At 45.3% G+C, this 16,147-nt stretch overlaps 2 protein-coding genes across 5 annotated transcripts in view; one reads left to right on the top strand and one right to left on the bottom strand.

Annotated features, from left to right (window-relative positions):
• The window catches only part of THSD1 (thrombospondin type 1 domain containing 1), a 28,199-nt gene extending 25,597 nt beyond the window's left edge, over nt 1–2,602 (top strand). For both annotated transcript variants that reach the window (XM_065862635.2, XM_065862626.2), the window contains exon 5: nt 287–2,602. In XM_065862635.2, coding sequence (XP_065718707.2) covers nt 287–1,662 — 1,376 coding nt within the window. In that variant the 3' untranslated portion in view covers nt 1,663–2,602. The remainder of the gene's footprint in view (nt 1–286) is intronic.
• A 2,924-nt stretch (nt 2,603–5,526) lies between these two features.
• LOC136116364 (fibrinogen-like protein 1) lies at nt 5,527–15,796 on the bottom strand. Of its 3 annotated transcripts, XM_065862648.2 has the most exons (9): nt 15,669–15,796; nt 15,350–15,408; nt 13,972–14,056; nt 12,483–12,693; nt 11,226–11,385; nt 9,588–9,685; nt 9,419–9,507; nt 7,879–8,069; nt 5,527–6,864 (listed from the first exon to the last, which is right to left on the bottom strand). In XM_065862648.2, the coding sequence occupies exons 3-9, from the start codon at nt 14,044–14,046 to the stop codon at nt 6,675–6,677; spliced, it is 1,014 nt and encodes a 337-aa protein (XP_065718720.2). In that variant the 5' UTR covers nt 14,047–14,056; nt 15,350–15,408; nt 15,669–15,796; the 3' UTR covers nt 5,527–6,674. The 3 variants fall into 3 exon arrangements, with proteins under 3 accessions (XP_065718720.2, XP_071661347.1, XP_071661356.1); XM_071805246.1 differs by lacking the exon at nt 15,669–15,796 and having other exon boundaries at nt 15,350–15,661; XM_071805255.1 differs by lacking the exons at nt 15,350–15,408; nt 15,669–15,796 and adding an exon at nt 14,412–14,735.
• Nucleotides 15,797–16,147: the final 351 nt, after the last annotated feature.

The raw sequence follows: 16,147 nt of genomic DNA, 5'->3' as shown, positions 1-16,147 counted from the left end.
GTTGTTAACCTAATTTACACATATTTAGGAATGTCTTATGGAAATGACAGAAGAAGCAAAAGTAATTACGACATTTAAAAGGTCCATGGAACCCTTGATTTAAAGTAAGTAGATCTGTTCCTGCCAGTTTGAAGTGATCAGTAGCAAGTCATCTACAATGAGCAAACCATAATGGTAAACAACTTACTATGCTGATTGGTTACTTCTTCTTTGTAGTTAAGTATCCATCCTAAAATACCAAAATGCTCATAGCGAAACTCTGACAGACGTGTGCTCTTTGTTACAGCTATCAATCCTCCCACCCCACCTTCTGTCGAGCCAGGAGAGGACCAGAAAGCAAATAATATAGTCACTATCACAGGTATCTCCTTATGCTTGTTCATCATCTTTGCCACTGTTCTCATCACCCTCTGGCGGAAGCTCTGCAGAGCTCAGAAGTGCAGCACAGCCGTGCGCCGGAGCTCCGTCCATTCCCCTGGCTTCCGAAAAAACTCCGATGAAGAGAACATTTGCCAAGGCAACAAGCAGCGGGACAGCTTTGCTGAAGGAGGGGATGCACCTGTTAACATTCCTCTGACCTACAGGCGAAGTCTCCAATTTGCCCAAGAAGATGATGCCTCCGGAAGTGAGAACTTCCAACCAAATGCCCAAAAAATAATCCCTCCAATTTTTAGCTACCGCCTTGCACAGCAGCAGCTAAAAGAGATGAAGAAGAAAGGCCTGACGGAGACCACCAAGGTGTACCACGTCTCTCAGAATCCGCTCACAGACACGGTTGTTGGTGCCACCACAATGCTTCCCCTAAGTGGAGAAAACCAAGAGGAGGCAGCGACAAACAAATTTAGGATCAAATCTCCATTTCTGGACCAGCCAGCCAGTCAGCCCAAATTCCTGGGGGAAAGCTCTCACCCTAGGCTGGATTTTCCATTCTCGCAGGCCAATCCTGCAATGAGCCCTACGCAAACCTTGATAAGAAGAGCTCATTTTAAGCACCAGGATAACAGAGGGGACTTTCCCGAGAGGGGCTCTCACAGAAACCCACAGTTTAGAAGAACAGCCAGTTTCCATGAAACTAAAAAGGCCAGGCCTTTCAGAGAGAGAAGCATGTCCACCCTCACCCCCCGACAGACTCCTCTTTACAGCTCCAGGACCAGGATGTGGGACCAGAGTCTGGAGGACAGGATGCGGCTAAAATCAAGAAACACTAATCCAACTTGTGACAAGCTAGATCAGCCCCACAGCGCCGTGCTGGGGTGTGAACTGCAGGGCCATGACGCAAAGTGCCACCACAGGCCATGTCCCCCGGTGAAGAAGCTGGACCTGGTCACTGACCGCCAGCCTACGGGTCAGGAGAAGGCAGCTGATAAGCCTGAGCCCAGCCGAGGTAAGAGGGGTCTTTCACCGAACCCCAGAGGTGCCTGGAGGAAGGAAGCAGGCTCAGCTAGCAAAGATAATTCCCAGAGAGGCCAAAGCGTGAGCCCTGCCCAGTACCGAAAGGACAAGTGCCAGAGCTTCCCCTTGGACCCTGAGTTTGCCTTTTATGATAATACTACTTTTGGCTTAACGGAGGCAGAGCAGCAGATGATCGACCTCCCTGGGTATTTTGGCTCAAATGAAGAGGATGAAACAAGCACTTTAAGCGTGGAGAAGCTGGTGATCTGAGCGACTCGTTGCAGCCCTGCAGGAGAGGCGTGTGCGGGAGAGGATCTGCAGGATCTGGTGACTTCTGGTGGAAGGAGCAGCAGGAACCACGTTCCCTCTGCACGAAACAGGAGGGAATCATGCCCCAAGTCTGGCTTGTGGAAACACATTCCTTCCTAATTACCGGAAAGTGCTTCCGTATAATTTTTTGTATGTTTGTGTGCACAATACACACAAAATACCCTGGGAGAACACGTTAGTGAAGGTGTGACGCAGGAATAGCCAGTAGATTGTATTGCAGCAAGCAGTCACGTTTCCTGCGTCATACATGGTGAATGCCACTGATCAAGCTTTTCCCACCTGGTGGGCTGTGTACTAGTAGATTATGTCCTAACGCATCCATTGTCCAGGATCCTCAACCATGCCCTAATTAGTGAATCCTTTCCCATTAAGAAAACACAAACCTCAAGTTGTGAGTAGTTTTCATTGTTTTTCTGGTAGTCACTATTGAACTGTGTTGTTTCGTCATAGTTGCTTAAATAAGTCATATGGTGGTGTTACTTTTAGTTGGTTGCTTGGAAGTGCAAACAATTGATGCTGAATACTTTGAGTGAATTTAAAATTCAGGGGGCATTTTTCAGCATTCAAGACTTTGATAATTTCTTTCTGCCAATATTTACACCAAGAAAATAGTAATGTACAAATATTTGCAGGACATTAGTAGTAAAGGGCATGCTACTGGGAGGGCAAAGAAAAAGGATGATCATATTTTAGTCCTCACAGAAATGTCACTGCAGCATGTAAGCACCTGTAAAAGGCAGTGAGAGAAATGTTGAATCACCTGTCCTTTCCATAATCATCTTTGCCTTTATTAAACTTTTTTTTCAATGTAAATAAATTGACAATAATACTACTATGGCAAGCTCAAAATAAATTATGAACAAAACCAGTGAAGAACAAATTTATTTGATGAATACCTGTTCTGCAAACAAAAAGAAAAAATAAAATGGCTTGACAACATCTGGTGATTCCCAGAGAATCTTATAGTGAAGTACAAAAGTGATGTTGGTTTTTTCCCGTTGTGCTTAAAAAATAGAGATCACAAATTGGCAATTACACACTGCTGCAAGTATTCAGAGCTGGGTTGAAACCCCAGTTAACAACAGAGACAAAACTTGGGCCAGCAAGAATGACTCAGAGGCTTTGCTTGCCATTTGTTAAGATAACCATCTCTTCAGGGCATTTGCAAAGACCAGGGGAATGCTGCTGGGCAATAAGAAGAAAAGATGAGATGCTGCCCGTGGAGGATGGAGGGAGAGAAGGTAGGTTCAGGCAGGGGACTGTCAGCCTTAAAACAGGTGTGAAAGAAAAATTAGCATGTGCTCAGTTCTTTGGCAGTTTGATGCTATCTTTCTCAAAACTGGCTCACTGAGTGGAAAGATAGATTTCCCAATCCCACACTTTTTTTTTTTTTTCTCCAAGCCAACACCAATTTTAAAGAGAGAGGAGCATTGCTGTGCATTAGCCACTTAGTGACGGCACCCCACTGAAAAGTCCGGAGCCTGCACAGGTAACGTGACAGGCGCACAGCTGGAGAGCTGGCTGGGACAGCCCAGGGGGAACAAGACTCTCAGCATCTGACTGCCAGAATCGAGCTGCCCTGTTTGAGTGGCCTTTTGGATGGGTAGTTTTGCAGCTCCTGCTGGAGCACCGCATCTGACTCACGGGGTGCTGCAAGCTCACTCCTTCCCCGGAGCTGTGCCAGCCCCCGCGTTGTCAACATCCAGCCCTTCGGCCCAGTGCCGTGTTTGTACTGGCTACGTGTTCCTGTAAACTGACAGCTTGAAATGCTGCTTAAAGCGTTTGAGAACATGTCCACACTTGAGCACTGATCCAAGGCTAATCAAATGTAACGAGTCTTTAAATTGACTTAAATGAACTGGAAATAAGCTCTGTGAAGCAATTACTGCTCAGGTTGCTTAGCACCCCTGCGCCAGGGTAAACTCCACCGTGTGAAGCGTGTTCGCCCCAAAGCAGGGATGTCAGCGCTAGGCCCTACAAGAGGAGGAGGAAGGGTAGGTGCCAAACTCTTCTCTTTAGTGACCAGCGACAGAACCTGAGGGAATGGCAGGAAGATGTGCCAGAGAAGGTTTAGGTTGGACATTAGGAAAAGGTTCTTCCCCCAGAGGATGGTGGAGCACTGGGACAGGCTCCCCAGGGAGGTGTCACAGCCCCAAACCTGACAGTGTTCAAGAAGAGACTGGACAACACCCTCAGACACATGGTGTGAACTGTGGGGTTGTCATGTGCAGGCACAGGAGTTGGATTTGATGATCCTTGTGGGTCCCTTCCAACTCAGGACATTCTACGATTCAGCTATTCTATGATACAGCTTTAGTGAGCCTCTGGGCACGGGAGACCCTCAAGAAACAGGAGATCCAACAGCAACATTCAGCATTTCTCTAACCTTCAGTGGGAGTGATTTGAACTTGGCAGTAGCACCCATATCAAATAAGTACTGTGCTGGTGGCATTTCCCCCGGTTTATTAAAATAAAGAGGGTTCTGGAACACCTCCTAGGGTTTGCTGTGGGAGTTGCAGGGTCCTGCACAAAGCCCTGGGTTCCCTGCGTTTCCAAGGGGATTCTCTGAGTGGCAGGAGGGCAGAGGAGGGGCAGCCTTGCTCTGAGACAGTTGCTGCTTTCCTGCAACCTTGCCTCAATATTGTGCTGTGTTCAGAACAGCTCCTGTAATGCATTAGATGGATTTAGGTACATCCTACATGTAAGACAGGAAGGCAGACCCCTTCTCTTCCAGCTTGTCAGATCTTGGCCCCTTTTTCTCTCTGAGAGACAGAAAAAAACACTATTAAGATATTGATGCTGGCTGAAGGCAGTCCAGCTGTAATGCCTGCCTCTCCATACTGACGCAGGCTTTGTGCTCTGGTCTTCACATCTCTCACTGCTCACCCACTGAGGAGCTGGACTGGGTGGCAGTTGTCTGAGTAAGCCCTGTTGACTTTATCTCCACCTTGATACTCCATTATCGGATGGGTTATTGGCTGCTCAATGAACCATCAAAACACTAGTGTTGTTCCTTTGGTGCTGGAGTTGATTTCCAGCATTCAGAGTTGAGTATCACCAGTCTCTAATCTCTACCCTGCTTCCTTAGCCCTCTACTGAATAATGGGATGGAGCATCATCTGCCAGAAAGCATTAATTTATTTCACTCACATTCTTCTGTGTCTTCTGCCAAGACAAAAATTGTCCTTGCTGCCCTCAGCACTGCATCAGTGGCCACATGGTTATAACATGTGCAGAGTGGTTCCTTATGTTCCCAACATGCAGTTACAACCTTGCACAAAGATTTTACTATTGTAAAATACAGAAGTAGTGATGAGAAACGGAATAGTAAGTGCTGGCTGTTCACAGCCCTTTCTTCACAAGGGCAACCTCATTTCAGAGCTGTAGGTGCAAGTTTTGTTCCACGTGGGTACCTGCCAGCTCTTTTGAAGAGGGCAGTGGTGCAGTCTTGCCAGGCCACAGGCTTAGGAGCACACTCCCTGGAGCACTGCCCCATTGCGCTCCGCTGTTCACTTTTGCAATCATTGGGATGTCTGGGAAGAAGTGAGAACAGGGTTTCCCTCTTGACAAAGCAAAGTAACCAAAACGAATCCTATGCTGAACTTTCACATGTCTCTGTGTTGTCTCCAGGATGGTGTGAGCCATGGAAATTAAATGTACCTTGCAGACCCTTTCAACTACCCAGGACAGCAGTTGCAAAAGCACCAGAGTTGACACCAAAATAATGAAATTCTCATATTACGAGCTTTCTCAAGATTTTCATCCAAATTTCTGTGCAAGTCCCTACTGCTAAAAAACAAAGTGTTAAGTCCCACTCAGATGGTTTTATTTCACACTATGGATATATAATACAAATTACAGTATGTATGGATCTAAAAGCGAATAAATGGAAAAGAAATACCAGTTAAAAAATTGTTATAATTCATTCTACAACACAGTAGTTAAATGATTTGCATCAAGCTGATACTACTAATCATTTTAACTGTTGTTATTAACAACTTGTGGAAAATAAATTTTCAGTATTCCATTTCTTTCATTTATCTTTGTTGCTCTTACCGTTTCACGCAGCTGAGACAATTAAAGCAGCGTGCCTTATGCTTCAATCACTTTCCTCTTTCTGATTCCCCTTCAATAACTCAAAGTTATCTGGTAAATTACACAAGAACACACAAATGAATCATGACTGCATTTTATGAACTCCTAAGAATATCTGTGCTCATCTTAAATTTAGTAAAATCTGCCTAATTTTAATCTGGGGCTTAAGTCTGGTCAGCAGCATTGTCTTTGCATTAACATGTCAGAATGTGCTATAGAAGTGGATCTGCAGAGGGAAGCTGTTGGTGATGAAGCCCAGAGTCCATACTGTCCATTCTGTGAAGGTTTACTCCAAAGTGGCCTTAATCTGGATGCGCATTAGCAGTTGGAGCACATCCATCCACTGGTTTGGTTTCATGCCCTCCCAAGCTTTCTACAACTGAAGTGTGGCAACTGGGGACTATAGGGAGAGTTGCTTAAAAACATGCTCCTGATCCAGAGCAAAGCACTAAGGAAGGCACACCAGATGCCCTCATCACCTTGTTTCTGTTCTTGTGTTCTCGTAACAGAGGCACCAACCATTAAAATCAAGATAAGAAAGATTTAGCCCATGAAGAGTACAGATAGCTAAAAGAACATGCTTGGTCATTCATGGTCCAGAGAGCTTTTCATAAACACTCTCCAATAAAGTCCTAAAAATTGCTAAAAAAGAAAACTCTGGTTATTCCACGACTGAGATCCATTACTTTTCCATTAAATTGTTGGCTTGCTGTGCTCAAACAGCTTTAGTTCATAGAAACAGATGCAACTCCAGTTATCGCAGCGCAGCTTTGGTGACTGGCAGCAGCAGAGGGCTGGCTATTAACATACACATTTCTTTTCAGGCTGTACTTTTTGTCTTTCCAAAGCAGCAGATTTCAGCTGCCCTGGCTGTTCTCACCATCTCCGCTCTCACTATCAACAAAGAATGGAGCCCTGATTTTCATGGCTGAGTATTTTAGTGAGTACCACATCCCGTGCCACGTAGACCAAACCATGCCATTGTCATGGGTTCCATTGTACCTTCCTGTTCTGTAGTATCGTCCATTGAGGTTTACAGCATGGCACCTTGTAACGAAGTAGGAGAAGGAGAAATGGAGATCAGATTTAGCGTGGGAAGACATTGCAGCGAGGTACAATTTTTACACAACATACACTTAGAAATGCTGGGGTGGGATTCCTTGACAGGTTCAGACACCTAGATATATCTGCCTGTACTGAACTGGTTATCTGAAGTCCCACTACAGCCTATGGAGATCGGCTTAATGCATTTAGTGGCACCCAGAGAAGTATGTGGGTCATCTTAAAGTAGACAGCAACACTGGTCAGACAATTCAACCTGTTGACTCCTTCAAGTGTATTAACTAGGGACATGATTCAGTTACCTAAACAGAGGGGCATCGTGCCATTCAGTAGGCGCTAGCTCAAGTGTAGGCAGCTAAGTATTGACACCTAAAAATGCAGAAATCTTTTAATCAAAGTAAATCACACTGTCAATGTAGATTTTTGTAGCTGCACTGATTCCAATTTGTACGTGATGAGAGTCTGACCAAAGAAGAGGCTCATTCTACACTAAAGCAGGGAAAAACTGAGAGCGGTGTGTCCATGCTCCTAGGGTTGGTGAGCCTGAGTCCCTATCTGTTGATGTGTGGGCTATGCCCAACTAGCAGACATACCATCGGGACTATTTATGGTTAGCTCACCCCCTAGACATGCTCCACAATAGAGAAACGTCCTTTGAACACAATTCACCTTGCAGGGGCTGCAATTTTCTTTCGTGGGATATAACCCAAAGCACTTTAAGGAATTTTACTTAGATGCCTTTTCTTCTGGGTTGTTCCCCGCTATGCATTTATTCTGACCTATTTTCTTAAAATGAATGCAATTTACAGGTGTTGCTTCATAATGAAAAAAGCAGATTGCTTTCCTTTGAGGATCTGTAGGTGTGAACATCTTAGGTTTGGCTGTGCAAGGCGGTATGTGCACACAGCAACCTCCAGCTGCTGTAAAGCAGGCAAGTCCCCTCGGCTGTACAGCCACCCACACCCTGTGCCTCTGAGAGGAATCAACTGCTTTCCATACCTGTTAAACCACCAGCCGCCCTCGTTCTCTAACGCACAGTTGCCTGCCAGGAATCGGTCGTGATCCTTGTCAGATGTGGTGAACTGCATCCCTCTGTGAGAAGCTGACCACTGGTCTTCAAAACTGCTCCCACCAGACAAAGCGTCGCCAGCGTTACCAGAATAGATGCCAAACCATACCCTGTAATTGTCCTGTAAGAATGTGTGAAACTTGTCTTTGGAATCAGCTCTTTCTGTCCTTCCTTCCATTTTTGAGACCAAATTGGCCCTGCCCATTGTATCCACTGTGAAAGGCTTAACTGTTGAATTCAAACATGACTTTTGGCCCCATGCTTTAATGATCCTAATGCAGATCAATACGGGATTTAAACTTCCAGAAAGGATTGCTAATTACTGCTGCTGCTACAAAGGGCTTCAGGCTTTATTGCACTTTAATAACTATTTAATACACTATAGAACAAGCTAGAAGGCTCTTCCTACCTAATCAAGAACAACTTGGTACGAAACTACACCAAGTAGTTGCCCTCATAAACTGATCAGTCGTTCAGCTAGAGTAACTCCTTAGGAATTTTGCTCCTCCAAGAACTAGAAACCATCTGATTTCTAGCTAAGTTGTCCCATCCTGGTCGGAATACTTAGAAGAATAGTTCCATTGTGCACAGCTAACAGATTTAAGAGACATTTGATACGAGATGGATAATTACTTTTGTGGTGTGGGCTTTTTCCTGCCCCACTTTCGTTTATGAAAAATAGCAGTAAGGTATTAAAATGAAGCTGTTCAAACTTTTCACAAGAAAACTCTAGTTTCAATCTGAACATAATGCATACATTTCTGGAGCAGTGATGGAGTTGGAACTAGGACTGGTCCATGCAATGGAACTTATGTCCTTGGGTGTTCAGGCTACTTACTCATGGTACTCAGAAATGTAAGCCTGCAAAGAACAGCACCTGCATTGAGCAGGATGCTGACTAAAACTAGAATTCAAACATGAAAATACAAAGATTTTCTGTCCTTGGGCTTTCAGTGCTAAGTGTAGTGCTGTAGGTACCTCTCTTCAGGATACGAACTTACAACTGCTCTTTCAAAGCTTTGATTAGAATTCAATGCTTGAAACAGTAGAGGGGATTTGTTCTGGTGGTTGCCTTTTATGTGCAGCCTGGAACACTCTCCAAGGAAGTAAGAGAACAGGGTTCTGTTTCCTTGCAGAGGTTCAAACCTTAGCTCCTCCCTCATGGAATGACTCTTTTAACTGGAGGCAAACACACATGGGAACCCCTGTGCCCTGCAGCAGAGTTCGCAAGAGAGCACACATGATCCTGTCACCCGCTGGCTTGGGCACCCAGTGGTTGTGAAGAAGATGTCCCAGGCTCACGTCCCTGCCCCCAGGGCTGTTTGTCAGTCAGCCAAACCAGGAATCCCAGAGCAGGTAAGTTTTGCAGACCTGTAATTACAATCCTGATGCTGAAGTCTGATGCTGCACGTGCAGGTACCCCAGCCTCACAGATAATACAAGCAAATCACCACTCACTCTGTTTCTTACCTGCTCATTTGCAAGCTGGAAATTTTCATAGACTGCATAACGTCTTTCCCCATGCCAGTCCATCAGGTCAATCTTTAATGAGCTCTCTCCTAAACACAAAGCGGTGTCCTGTTAAATGAACTATCTCATGCAAATTGGAAAGAAATCTGTGGAGGAAAAATACTTGCACCTCTAGCGAGCAGGTCATAGATGTGGTCATTGCCCAGCCAGTATTCATCATTCTTGCCCTGGAATTTTCCAAATCCCAGTTTGTAATCATCCCATTTTCTGCAGTGAAATACAAATATCAATTTCAGCATGTGAGGGATTTAGAGAGTTTGTGAGACTTAGCTATCGTAACAAGTAGAACTTCAGCTGTATCTCTACACATTGTTTTCTATAAGTATCTGCTTCATTGCAAGCTGAGCTGAGATTTGTCACTCCGCCTTAGAAGCAGATACAACTCACAGCTTACTACTTGTGCTGAGCCTCTGCATGCACATACACTGGATCAAACCTTCAGACTGCCAGATGCAGTGTTTGCAGAATGAGGTTGTCAGTTAGATGGAAAGGGAAAACAGCAGCTGTCATAGTGGTCTGCAGCAAAGTATCTGATATTGTTCGTCAGCAAGTCATAATTCAAATGCACTCCTGGCTGGAAAATAATGTTGGAGCCTAAAATATGCTGCAGTCTTGGATGTATGACGGGGTATATTGAAGAATCAGAAACTGAATAGAAGCTGCAAACACCAGCTTCCAGAAGAATTTTAAAGGAAAGTATCTGGGTTTGCTTTGTGCTCCCATTCCTTGTTCCATTTAAACCTATTTTTGATTCACTGACCACTCTCATCTCTGCTTTTTTGCAGGATCACTGTTTGGATGTGGCAACTTGTCCTTCAAAGATATATACTTACTTTTCATGAGCATTCTCTGGCTTCATCTTTCTAAGAGAAATATCCCGACATTACTTTATTCTTATCATTTCACTCTCTTAAAATCTCCTCTGTTATTTCTATATTACCTTTGATATTCACATATACTTCCTGTGTATTGTCATTTCCAGCTTTACTAACACCTTGTTTATTCCCTCTTTCATGTTGTTATTAGGATATTAATCCTGCCTGACCCTCGTATGTACTAGTCAATGCTCCTCTTCAGGATGTCTTTCATCCACCATGGCTAGACAGTTCCCACTCTCTGTGTGAACCAGTTTAGAGCCAGCTGAGGCAGCTTTGCAATGGACTGCACTAGAGACACTAGACATGCCCTGAAATTGTGTGGGCTGTGACAGTGAGTTAATCTGCTTGGGGATGTTTATTCTTTACTGTGCTACCAAAGCATCTCTCCTGGAGATTTCCAGATGAGAGTCAGCTCTCTAGGATTTTGCATAGAGAAATGACAATCTGGACCAGGGGTTTAGCATCTTTTTGAATGATCTGAATAAGGAAATAAATATTACACCATGCTGAACATAATTCCTAATATGAGAGCAGATAATGTGTTCAACAGGTCCCAGTCTATGTGCTGGCAGCAGATTCCTGCCAGTTTGGACCCTTGGACAGTCTCCCATAATTATAAAACAAATATGCACATACAGACACACTCAAATGCAGACAAGCTATGTAAAGGGCACTATAGGTCCATTTTGAAAATGGCCTCCTGCTACCAATACGTACCCCCACCTTGTCCTAACACACAGTTATCACTGTTAAAGCACAGTCTTGCACATCCCGCTTCTCAGATGTTGAGTTTTGCCAGGCAGCAGGACAGGGGGTGGGAGCTGGAGGCCCGACTGCAAACCCTGTTGATGCAACTACAGCGGACCCACCTGTTGAAGTTCTCCTTGCCGTTACTCCGCCGCTGAATGACGGTCCAGCCCCCGCCATCAGACATGTCACAGTATGCCAGGAAAGGCTCTCGGTCCGCTCTGGGCCTGATCCGGTAGTAGCCATTCTCGGTCTTCTTCCTATTGTACACTGCGGAGCAGTCTAGGCAGAACAGTGTCAGTTTGTCAAACAGGGTGGGGGGAAAGCAAAAGGGTACGTGGAGCCAAGAGGAGACATCACTGAGACATAGGACAAGGACACGTGGAGAGCTTGTGTAATAACTCTGCAAGCCCTGTGAAGCCAAAGCAAATGGTTCAGTAAGGTGGTAGTAATGCTGGTTCGCGAACTGCTGGGCCTGACGAAGAGCAGCCTGAGAACATTTACAGCCATGCCCACTGAGGGGATCATTCCCAAATCTTTGGTGAGATATAGGACGGCTGCAGCTCAGGCTGGGACTATAGCACAGGAGCAATTTGGGACCAGGTCTGGCTCCGTCAGCAAGTTCATTTGCAGGGAAGCTAATTACCATGTTTAAGGTAATCTCAGCTGTACTTCAGATTGGATCAGCACCAAAAATTTTAAAATAAGAGTCTAAGCACCTGTGACTAGCTCTACCAGGGCTGCATCAGGAAAGCACCTCTCAGGACCTCAGTGCTTCCCAGTTTCAGTGTAATGCCTATGAAGGAGAAAATCTTGGCCACAGGCCACAATTCCATTTATCGCCATGTTCTCAAAGTGACACCAACGAACAGAGTATGCACGCCTGCTACTGTGCCACAGAAGTGATGGAGGACCTGAGGAACAGGGAGATGGGCCCCTCCAAACAGATTTCCGTACCTGCAGCTGAGTCAGGCACTCTGAGCTCCCTTAAGTCACTCCGGGAACATAAGCTCTTCAAGAGCAAGACTCACCTGTCCCTAAAGCAGATGTCTAAAGTAGGTCTTATGGAAAATACCTGAGAGGTGCCTGTTCCTCTCTGCACCAGAGCCCCAGGTGAGAAGCCCACCTGCAGGTATCTGCCTTGTACCTGGGTGGTAGGTGCCTAAAGCTGGGCCAGCTGACTCCAGCCCCAGGAAATGTCTGCTGGTACCAGGGCCACCTATCTGCCCTTCTCCTTTCCATGTATCTGATTGCATTTTAAAACACAATCCACTTTAAAAATTCTAAAACATTTGGCAGAAATAAAATATTGGACACTGCAGGGAGAAATAAACACTGTGGCAAGCTGAAATTTCCACATATGCTACTGCAAACTGTACCTTGGTCATAGACTATCAAGTTTCCACTGGTCGTGGGTAAAAGCACCTCATGCTGCATGCTCGTGTTGCCTGAGAACAGCCCACTTCTTGTTCTGTGGTAAGTGTTCTCCAGGATGTCCTTCAGTTGCAATTCATATATATAAAGCAGGTCTTGAAGCTGTTTTAACCTTTGTCTTAATTTATTATTGTCTAGGAGGCAGATATCTTTTTCCTATGGAGAAATTAAAACAAAAAAAACCCCACGCTTCAGTCAGTGGTAAGAACGGAGAGGCACAGAGAAGGAATATCTGTCTCCTCTTGACCCTAGCATACCACACTGCCTTTGAGGATCAAGGCAATTCTAATGGTGGTCTCTCTCAGAGATACATTAATCATGCGCAGAATGGGCTGTTGAGTTGAGCCCAGTGGAAAAGGATTTTCTATAAAGATCTTGCAACGGCTCAGAGCACCCCAGAATATGATCAGGTACACAGAAAATGGGCAAAAATTATTTCTTTTGACTCCCATGTAGTGAACTCAAAGGGAGTGTTTGCAGACTATGAAACTGCTCATAGTAGTAAGAGAGGGGAAAAACAGCTCTTGCACTCCAGCCAGGCCAAACCAGTGAGGTTCCAGAAACATCTGCTTGTAAAACTGGAAGATAAAAGAGCTGATATTTGGTGCAAATCGGTGGAAACCAGTGAGCCTACAGGATCAGCGGAGTAACTTCAGAGCTGCATTACCATAACCAAGACTAGAATCTGGCCCATGCTGCCTGGCATAAATATTTTCAGCAACAATCTAACATGTGGCTGGTGTTACTCCATTAAAAACATAACAAAACAGAGCAAAATCTCTTCCAAGATAACCAAACCTGTGCAATAAGAATCAGTTCCTGGTTTTGTTCTGAGCAAGCTGGCCTCAGTAATACCAGGTGAGGTCCAGTTCTAGGCATAAGCAAAACAAGCAGCTGCCCAGGGCAGCAGACTGACCAACATGCTGAAAAGTGCCGTCCCAGCTGTCTCTTCCTTCTCCTAGGCCTTTTGGTTTTCCTCCACAGGGGATTTCCAGGCTCAAGGCACGCAGGGAACTGCTGCAGACAGCCCGAGCTTGCTAAACTCTCCTTGCTCTGTACCTCCTTGGGGTGTCCCAAGAGTAAGTTGCTCATCAAGAGAGTACAGATTGCCTCTTTCTCTTCCTGCTTTTAAAGTTGCAATGAATAAATGAAGGCAGTTTTCCCTGAGGGAATGGAGCAGAGTATTTCTTCAGTGGCCATAAAATAACTTTTTTTTTCTTTAAGGGGTAATGTCAATCCAGCCATTCGGAGAGCTGCCCCTCCTCTAATGCCATGGAACTCCAGCAAGAGTGATCATAGTTTAGCTGTAGGCAGACACCTTTTTGTTCTGCTCTTGCAGGCCCATGTCCCTTTTGTGGGGAGCATCTATCTCGATGTGACTGGGAAGGATAAACCATTCAGAGGTTGTACAGACAGCAGCTAAGAGATACGCACCGAAAACCTGGGTGCAGGTGAGCCAAAGCTGGCCAGGAGAAGGAGCAGCAGCAACCAGGGCATCATCACGCTCATTTCTTATCACCTGAAAAGAAGCATTAACAAGCTGCACTGAAAGTTCTTTCAATTCCTCTCACAACTTAATCCCCCCTCAATCAAATTTAATTCCCCAGAAAACACTGCAGGATTTGTTAAGGAGGTTGCTCAAAAACTGCAGTCAGGACAAAATTGGTGATGTTGATCCCCAAGATCCGTGTTAGGGAGAAGCTGAAGCACCAGTGCAGCATGCTGACAGGAGAACTAAGGCTTGGGTTCAGGCTCCTGCTCCCTAGAGAAATAAATACCCATTGTGACTCTCCAGCAGCCTCTGCCCCTTCTCCCGAGTGCCCATGCACATGGGAAATTAGTCAGCAATAACACCCCTTTGGAGCACTTCTTACCAAACTGGTGGGCCAAAATCACAGAGTCCTTATTCAGTTCGAACTCTACAAAGTTAAGAATAATTTTTCCTCCTGGTTGAGTGAGTGTAGGCATTGCCCCTCTTCGGTCCATGGAACAGTCTGTCAGGATGGGATTTCCTCAGAGGCTGAGGGCAGGTCACACGTGGGACGAAGCAGGCACAGGGTAGTTTTTGCTTGGATTTCAGTGGAAGAGATCTCTGCCGCTGATCTGCCCCAACGCACAGATGGGGCTTTGGTCAGAGAGTCTCAGATAGAAAAAGTGCTGAGCAACTGCCACTGGGAACATGCAGCTGAACGCGAGCAAACAGTACAAATTCTTCACACTGTGCATGCAAGCACAGTGCTTAAAAAAAAAAAAAAATCAGAAATATTTTTAAAAATCTGAAAAATAGGCTAAATGTGACTCCCCCGCTTCACATCTGGAAGTGCTGCAGAAACTTGGCTATCCCGCTCTATGCTCTCAGCGACGTGCTTTGTGTCAGCTACGGCTCTATTAGCATCCCTGCAGCGGCTGGTGCTTCCAGAGCCGGCCAAGCCGCTGCCACAGGGGAGCCAGCCACCTGCAAGCTGGGCAGGCAGGGCCCAAAGCAAGCCCAGGGAAAGAGCACCCATGGAAGCCACCCATTAAAGATGTCACACAGGTGGGTGCCCCAGCATGCGTCATTTTTCAGCTCACAGAGAGAAGAGTTCAGTGTTACAGCAGGGGACCTGCCAGCCCATGACCCATACATCAACACCACCACACAGCAGCGGCTGCAGCACCAGCATGGAGCTCTGAATCGGGCCACATAGGATATGGGTGGAGGCAAAAAGCTGACAGGAAAGGATGGGTTTGAGTAACAGCTCCTGAAAACCAGGCAGAGGGAAAGAAAGCAATTTCATCTATTCCTTTATCAACATGTATGAAGCACACATACCTGTAGCTTGCCTTTCCTTCAGACTTCTTCCTGATAAGATTATCTCCCTTAAAAGTCAACTGCAAAAGAAAGTGATCATAAAACTGGCTGCATTTCTAGAGGTTGATGGGATTTTCCTCTCCAGATGGCCCACATCAAGGGCGCAGACAAAGAACATTTCACAGCAGTTCCACAGAAAAGATTTATCCAGACCCCAGGTTATTTGTTGTTACCCAATACTCATCCTGCTGCTTCCCAGTGAGGATAAATGACAGCTTGGTTTCTGTCAGCAGTGCTCTCCAAAGGAGAGGGGCTCTGCTGCTTGCACACCATTACCCACCTTATTTGACTAGGAAGCTCAACCACGAGTGACTCTTTAAGTGTTTATATGAATCACTCAGACTAATGCTCCCTTTGGGAGTTTTATCTCACGTTTAATACAGCCAGGCTCATTTCAATAAGTCCTGCAAGGTGGAAATAACACAGCTTTTCCGTTCAGCATTCCTTTTGCTGTTTTATCTGGTGTATATGTAAAAGCACAGCACAGCTGTAGCACCAAAAGAGCTGCAAATCTGAAGCAAGAAGTGAACATCAGGGTATTAAGCAAGAATTGCTATTAGAATGAAATCTCAGGAGGTTTGCAGTTGTGTAACTTTCCTCTGAGCTGGATGATTAGATTTGCTAGATAACAAAACAAGCAGATTTGTGGAAGAGAGAAAATAACCCCAAACAAACAGATGGGTGCCTCCCTTTGCATTATGGCCAAGGAATTACAGGTTAATTTAAAGAAAACAGCAGTAATGTTCCTTTTTACAGAAC

This window comes from Patagioenas fasciata, chromosome 1, assembly GCF_037038585.1.
Source record: "Patagioenas fasciata isolate bPatFas1 chromosome 1, bPatFas1.hap1, whole genome shotgun sequence".
Lineage (NCBI taxonomy): Eukaryota > Metazoa > Chordata > Aves > Columbiformes > Columbidae > Patagioenas > Patagioenas fasciata.
Note: the sequence above shows the minus strand (reverse complement) of the source record. Positions and strands in the feature narration are given on the sequence as shown.